The sequence below is a fragment of the Coregonus lavaretus genome (genome assembly GCF_964263955.1).
Source record: "Coregonus lavaretus genome assembly, contig: HAP1_SCAFFOLD_10308, whole genome shotgun sequence".
Lineage (NCBI taxonomy): Eukaryota > Metazoa > Chordata > Actinopteri > Salmoniformes > Salmonidae > Coregonus > Coregonus lavaretus.
In genome coordinates, this window is record NW_028166202.1 from 1 (window position 1) to 7853 (window position 7853).

At 44.9% G+C, this 7853-nt stretch overlaps 1 protein-coding gene across 1 annotated transcript; it reads left to right on the forward strand.

The window, feature by feature from the left end:
- Window positions 1-1382: 1382 nt before the first annotated feature.
- LOC311114959 (cytoplasmic dynein 2 heavy chain 1-like) lies at window positions 1383-7643 on the forward strand (the record flags this gene model as incomplete). Its single annotated transcript, XM_084190180.1, has 4 exons — window positions 1383-1543; window positions 6747-6870; window positions 7305-7426; window positions 7557-7643. Coding segments are annotated over 4 exons (494 nt in total), but the record flags the coding sequence as incomplete, so codon positions are not given.
- Window positions 7644-7853: the final 210 nt, after the last annotated feature.

Consider the following 7853-nt stretch of genomic DNA (forward strand, 5'->3'; position numbering starts at 1 on the left):
CTGTTGTTTTAGCTGTTGTTTTAGCTGTTGTTTTACCTGTTGTTTTAGCTGTTGTTTTAGCTGTTGTTTTACCTCTGTTATTTTAGCTGTTGTTTCTGTTTTACCTCTGTTGTTTCACCTGTTGTTTTAGCTGTTGTTTTAGCTGTTGTTTTACCTGTTGTTTTAGCTGTTGTTTTACCTGTTGTTTTAGCGGTTGTTTTAGCTGTTGTTTTACCTCTGTTATTTTAGCTGTTGTTTCTGTTTTACCTCTGTTGTTTCAGCTGTTGTTTCAGCTGTTGTTTTAGCTGTTGTTTCAGCTATTGTTTCAGCTATTGTTTTACCTGTTGTTTCAGCTATTGTTTCAGCTGTTGTTTTAGCTGTTGTTTTAGCTGTTGCTTTACCTCTGTTATTTTAGCTGTTGTTTCTGTTTTACCTCTGTTGTTTCAGCTGTTGTTTTAGCTGTTGTTTCAGCTGTTGTTTCAGCTATTGTTTCAGCTATTGTTTCAGCTGTTGTTTTACCTGTTGTTTCAGCTATTGTTTCAGCTGTTGTTTTAGCTGTTGTTTTAGCTGTTGCTTTACCTCTGTTATTTTAGCTGTTGTTTCTGTTTTACTTCTGTTGTTTCAGCTGTTGTTTTAGCTGTTGTTTCAGCTATTGTTTCAGCTGTTGTTTTAGCTGTTGTTTCAGCTATTGTTTCACCTGTTGTTTCAGCTGTTGTTTTAGCTGTTGTTTTAGCTGTTGTTTTAGCTGTTGTTTCAGCTGTTGTTTTACCTGTTGTTTCAGCTGTTGTTTTAGCTGTTGTTTTAGCTGTTGTTTTAGCTGTTGTTTTACCTGTTGTTTTAGCTGTTGCTTTACCTCTGTTATTTTAGCTGTTGTTTCTGTTTTACTTCTGTTGTTTCAGCTGTTGTTTCAGCTGTTGTTTTAGCTGTTGTTTCAGCTATTGTTTCAGCTATTGTTTCAGCTGTTGTTTTAGCTGTTGTTTCAGCTATTGTTTCACCTGTTGTTTCAGCTGTTGTTTTAGCTGTTGTTTTAGCTGTTGTTTTAGCTGTTGTTTCAGCTGTTGTTTTAGCTGTTGTTTTAGCTGTTGCTTTAGCTGTTGTTTTGGAGGATACTGGATACACAAACACAAACAAACACAGGGCTTGTCTGTAGGGCGACAGCATAGCTGGCCTACAATTAACCTGGATAAGGCAGAGCGTGCTGTAGAGAACATCAAATCACAGACACATACACACGCCTGACCTTTGTTTAACCTGTGTGTGTGTGTGTGTGTGTGTGTGTGTGTGTGTGTGTGTGTGTGTGTGTGTGTGTGTGTGTGTGTGTGTGTGTGTGTGTGTGTGTGTGTGTGTGTGTGTGTGTGTGTGTGTGTGTGTGTGTGTGTGTGTGTGTGTGTGTGTGTGTGTAGCCCCTGGTGGATGAGGCTAAGCGAGCTGTGGGGAACATCAAGCCAGAGTCTCTATCAGAGATCCGCTCCCTGAGGATGCCTCCTGATGTTATCAGAGACATCCTGGAGGGGGTGCTGCGACTCATGGGCATCTTCGACACCTCCTGGGTCAGCATGAAGAGGTGAGAGAGGGGGAGGGAGGGAGGAGGAGAGAGAGAGGGAAGGAGGGGGGGAGAGAGGGAAGGAGGGAGGGAGGGGAAGGGATAGAAGGAGGAAAGGAGAGGGAGGGAGTGAACTAGAGATTTAGGGAAAGAGAGAGGTTTAGTGTGCGAGATCCATGGAGATGGAACTATAAGAGGAATACAGAGAGAGATAGAGGGTGATGTAGGGCCCAGAGGTTGACACAGGAGCGGGACTCATGCGGGTCTTGTGGGTCCCGCGGGATTCTGGCAGGAATGGGAGTGAAGCTCTAGAGTCAAGTTCGAGACAGGATGGGACTGAATCAACAATCCACAGGAACGGGCAGTACAGGAATAATTATAAACTGATTTTTTTGCGCGGAAATATGTCATGTGTGGAGTATTTCATCCCCCCCAAAATCTGTTTAGGTTAGGCCTAATATAGTTGCCTTAATAAAAATACATTTAAAAAAGGGTTCAGCAGGGAGGAAAATGTGGCAAAGAGCTTCCTAGGGTTAGAGGCAGATGCTTGGAATTTAGAGTGGTAGAAAGTGGCCTTAGCAGCAGAAACAGATGAAGAAAATGTAGAGAGGAGGGAGTGAAAAGATGCCAGGTCGGCAGGGAGTTTAGTTTTCTTCCATTTCCGCTCCGCTGCCCGGAGCTCTGTTCTGTGAGCTCGCAATGAGTCATCAAGCCACGGAGCTGGAGGGGAGGACCGAGCCGGCCGGGAGGATAGGGGACACAGAGAGTCAAATGATGCAGAAAGGGAGGATCTGAGGGTTGAGGAGGCAGAATCAGGAGATTGGAGGGAGAAGGATTGAGCAGAGGGAAGAGATGATAGGATGGAAGAGGAGAGAGTAGTGGGAGAGAGAGAGCGAAGGTTGCGGCGGCGCATTACCATCTGTGTAGGGGCAGAGTGAGTAGTGTTGGAGGAGAGCGAGAGAGAAAAGGAAACAAAGTAGTGGTCGGAGACATGGAGGGGAGTTGCAGTGAGATTAGTAGAAGAGCAGCATCTAGTAAAGATGAGGTCAAGCGTATTGCCTGCCTTGTGAGTAGGGGGGACGGTGAGAGGGTGAGGTCAAAAGAGGAGAGGAGTGGAAAGAAGGAGGCAGAGAGAAATGAGTCAAATGTGGACGTAGGGAGGTTGAAATCCCCCAAAACTGTGAGGGGTGAGCCATCCTCAGGAAAGGAACTTATCAAGGCGTCAAGCTCATTGATGAACTCTCCAAGGGAACCTGGAGGGCGATAGATGACAAGGATATTAAGCTTAAATGGGCTAGTGACTGTGACAGCATGGAATTCAAATGAGGAGATAGACAGATGGGTTAGGGGAAAAATTGAGAATGTCCACTTGGGAGAGATGAGGATTCCTGTGCCACCACCCCTCTGACCAGATGCTCTCGGGGTATGCGAGAACACATGGTCAGACGAGGAGAGAGCAGTAGGAGTAGCAGTGTTTTCAGTGGTAATCCATGTTTCCGTCAGCGCCAGGAAGTCGAGTGACTGGAGGTTAGCATAGGCTGGGATGAAGTCAGCTTTGTTGGCAGCAGAACGGCAGTTCCAGAGGCTGCCTGAGACCTGGAACTGCAGGTGTGGGGTGCGTGCAGGGACCACCAGGTTAGAGAGGCAGCAGCCACGCGGTGTGAGGCGTTTGTGTAGCCTGTGCAGAGAGGAGAGAACAGGGATAGGCAGAGGCATAGTTGACAGGCTGTAGCAAATGGCTACAATAATGCAGAGGAGATCGGAATGAAATGAACTAAACATCTGGGAGAGGAGAGAGCAGGGCCTCCCTCACCAAAACTTCCACCTCAGAAACTATAATTGTTTCACTGAACCACCCGAACAAAAACTCTCCCAACTTCCACCTTTAGAAATCAGAATTGTTGTGAACCACAGCGGTTCAATGTTTCAAGGAATAGACTCAACCCACTTTATTCAGCTAGCTAACTATGACACCATAGCTAACTAGCATGCTAGCATCCAATAATACACAGTTTAGCACCAACACTTGGTCACAACAAACCACCAATAGTGTGTTAACACACTAAACAGATAATTCGTGTCCGTGTCTAGTTCCTTTCATAACGCAGCAATAATTAAACGTTGGCTAGCTAGCACAAATATATTGTATTTAGCTGCCACAGTACAGCACACAATGGCTACTGTGTTGACTCTGTTCGAAAAACGGCTAGCTAGCTAGCTTCGTGCTACACCCGGCACCGTCGAAAACAATGCTAACCTACAATAACTACCCACAACAGCCCACGATGCCTAACTATGACACCATAGCTAACTAGCATGCTAGCATCCAATAACACACAGTTTAGCACCAATACTTGGTTACAACAAACTACCAATAGTGTGTTAACACACTAAACAGATAATTCGTGTCCGTGTCTAGTTCCTTTCATAACGCAGCAATAATTAAACGTTGGCTAGCTAGCACAAGTATATTGTATTTAGCTACTACAGTACAGTTAGCTGGTCGTGTTGGCTAGCTAGCAATGGCTACTGTGTTGACTTTGTTTGAAAAACGGCTAGCTAGCTAGCTTCGTGCTACACCCGGCACCGCCGAAAACAATGCTAACCTACAATAACTACCCACAACAGCCCACGATGCCTAACTATGACGCCATAGCTAACTAGCATGCTAGCATCCAATAACACAGTTTAGCACCAATACTTGGTTACAACAAACTACCAATAGTGTGTTAACACACTAAACAGATAATTCGTGTCCGTGTCTAGTTCCTTTCATAACGCAGCAAAAATTAATAATTACAGGTACTCTTAAGCGTGAAATAACATTGGAAACAACTCACCACCATTGCTAAACGTTACCAGTAGCTACCCGCTAGCTAGCTAGCCTCGTGCTTCGCCGGGCTCCGCCGTAAACAATACTTACCTACAATAATTACCTACGGAAACCTACAATAACTACCTAAATAACTACCTAAATAAACTACCTACAATACCTAACTACAACTACCTACCTACGATCGAAATACATGGTTTAAGCTTTACTCAACACCATATAAGAAGCCAAGCTTACCTCCTGCTAGAGAAAACACAACCTTCCTCTACGGCTGAGTTCAGGAAGGCTGTAGCCTGTCCCTAGGCTACCTCAGATGCCAACCTACGTTGGTAGGCTAAATGATGAGGAATTGCAACATCTTGTTGCAGCCAAGGACCCATCACTAATATTAACATTAGAGCCAAGGAAAGAGCGATGTTTTAGCTACATTTGATGGAGTTGCCTTTGACATTGAAGGAACCCAGTACACAGCTTGTAAAAAATGCTGCGGTTTAATCAAATAGGCTACCAACTGAAGTGCGGGACAAACGGCCCGTGGCATAGCTGCTCTACTCACAACAACTTTACCGTCAAGCTCAATTGTTTGCGTACATAACTAAACGTGTGCATCTCAGGTGAAGAGTGAAATAAAGATGGGATGATGTATGCAGTAATGCCGCTCAGGTTCTCTTTATGTTAATGTGTTGTAAATGTTTCTACGTGGCAGGGCTCAGCTGTAGGCTACAGTTCTATACCTGTACTGTCTGTCCTCGTCCAGCTTTAATCAATCTACATTTAGGTCGTTCTGAATACGCTCTTATCCAGAGATACTTAGGCCTACAGTCAGTGCATTTAACTAAGGTAGGTAAGACAACCACATATCACAGTCGCATATTGCATTACTACACAAAAAGTTCTACAGCTGCACCATCGAGAGCATCCTGACTGGTTGCGTCACCGCCTGGTATGGCAACTGCTCGGCCTCCGACCGCAAGGCACTACAGAGGGTAGTGTGTACGGCCCAGTACATCACTGGGGCCAAGCTTCCTGCCATCCAGGACCTCTATACCAGGCAGTGTCAGATGAAGGCCCTAAAAATTGTCAAAGACTCCAGCCACCCTAGTCATAGACTGTTCTCTCTGCTACCGCACAGCAAGTCTAGGTCCAAAAGGCTTCTTAACAGCTTTTACCCCCAAGCCATAAGACTCCTGAACAGCTAATCAAATGGCTACCCGGACTATTTGCAAATGGCTACCCTCTGTTTTACGCTGCTGCTACTCTCTGTTTATTATCTATGCAGAGTCACTTTAACTCTACCTATTTTTTACTTATCAATTTTTTTACTTAACACTTATTTTTCTTAAAACGGCATTGTTGGTAAAGGGCTTGTAAGTAAGTAAGCATTACCTGTTGTATTCGGTGCAAGTGACAAATACAATTTGATTTGAAAAATATTTTAAATATTTCCTAAACAAACACAATAGCCTACATATTTCTGCGCAGAAAAATGAGCACAGGACGGGAGTGATTGTTATCGGGAAGGGACAGGACGGGAGTGATTGTTATCGGGAAGGGACAGGACGGGAGTGATTGTTATCGGGAAGGGACAGGACGGGAGTGATTGTTATCGGGAAGGGACAGGAAAGTTCCGGGGTTATAGCTCTGTTGCAGGATCAGGACAGTACAGGAAATTAACTGACAAGATGGGACAGAAATTATTTTTAATTCCTGTACTAGGGCCAGAGCTGTCAGTGTGTGTGTGCGTAGTGTATTCTGTCAGTGTGTGTGTGTGTGTGTCCGTAGTGTATTCTGTCAGTGTGTGTGTCCGTAGTGTATTCTGTCAGTGTGTGTGTGTCCGTAGTGTATTCTGTCAGTGTGTGTGTCCGTAGTGTATTCTGTCAGTATGTGTGTCCGTAGTGTATTCTGTCAGTGTGTGTGTGTGTGTCCGTAGTGTATTCTGTCAGTGTGTGTGTGTGTGTCCGTAGTGTATTCTGTCAGTGTATGTGTCCGTAGTGTATTCTGTCAGTATGTGTCCATCCGTAGTGTATTCTGTCAGTATGTGTCCATCCGTAGTGTATTCTGTTTAATGGCTTGTTGTAGTCATTAGTAACACTCATTAGTCTGCGAGCCATTCTAGAGGAAGTGTCTGAGAACCTAATCTGCCGTTGATGATTGTGTTAATTGAGTGAGTGCAGCCGCTCTGAGCAGTGTTAGGAAGTGTGTGTGATACAGAGTGTGTTAGGATGTATATGAGTAACAAACTGGGGGATTTGTCACTGTTAGCTCTTAATTAGTTAGAAGTTTTACTTCAATAACTTCAGGCTTGAATTAGCATTAGCTGCCTCATTATCAGATTTAAAGCTTGTGCGTCTCTGTCTCTCTGTCTCTGTCTCTGTCTCTCTTTCTCTCTAGTTTCCTGGCTAAGAGGGGGGTGAGAGAGGACATAGCCACATTTGAGGCGAGGAACATCAGTCATGAGATTCGTCAGAGTGTGGAGGAGCTACTGACCAGAAACAAGGCCTCGTTCGACCCCAAGGTGATCCAGTTAGCCTAGCCAGTTAGCCTAGCCAGTTAGCCTAGCCAGTTAGCCTAGCCAGTTAGCCTAGCCAGTTAGCCTAGCCAGTTAGCCTAGCGCTACAGTTCAAGGTGGAAGTTGTACATGATCACAGATCTAGGATCAGATTATCCTACTCTTAACTATTAGTGGGGGGATTTGTTTTGACCCTGTTTCAGTGGTTAGTGCCACATTCTACCTTCTCCCTTAGGGGAGAACAACTAACACTGATGTAAATGATGTGATGTACAACTACTGCAACTACTATTAACCTAGAGCTACAGGCAGCAACCTATGTACCTTTATAGAAGCGGTTAGCTAATAGCAGTCAAGTTGAAGAGATCATTTGAACCTCCTAAGATAAGCCTCCTTGCTCTCACTCCAGGTTGTGTTGTTGTTGTTGTTGTTGTTGTCAGAATGCTAAGCGTGCAAGTGCTGCGGCTGCTCCACTGGCAGCCTGGGTGAAGGCCAACGTACAGTACTCACACGTCATGGAGAGGATACAGCCACTGGAGAAAGAACAGGCTGGACTACTGGAGTGAGTCTATACACACATACGCACTTGTGCATGCACACACGCCTAATCCTCAAGCATAATTTGATGTGTGTTACTTGTTTTTGTGTGTGTTTGTGTGTGTGTGTGTGTGTGTGTGTGTGTGTGTGTGTAGGAACTTGAGGAAGACAGAGAGTCGAAAGACTAAACTGGAGGAGCAGCTCAACTCTGTGGGGCAGAAAGTCAATGAGCTGAAAGAGAAGTAAGAATATTTTTTGCATCCCTCCATCCCTTGACAGCCTCTTTCTCTTCTACTGTCTCACTGATTAACTCTGCTCTGTTGTAGAGACAGTTACAGGAATACTGGTCTTGCCCTTATTCCCCCCCTCCCTCCCTCTCTCTCTCTCTATCCCTCCATCTCTCTCTCTCTGTCTCTCTCTCTCTGTCTCTCTCTCTCCCCCCTCTCTCTATC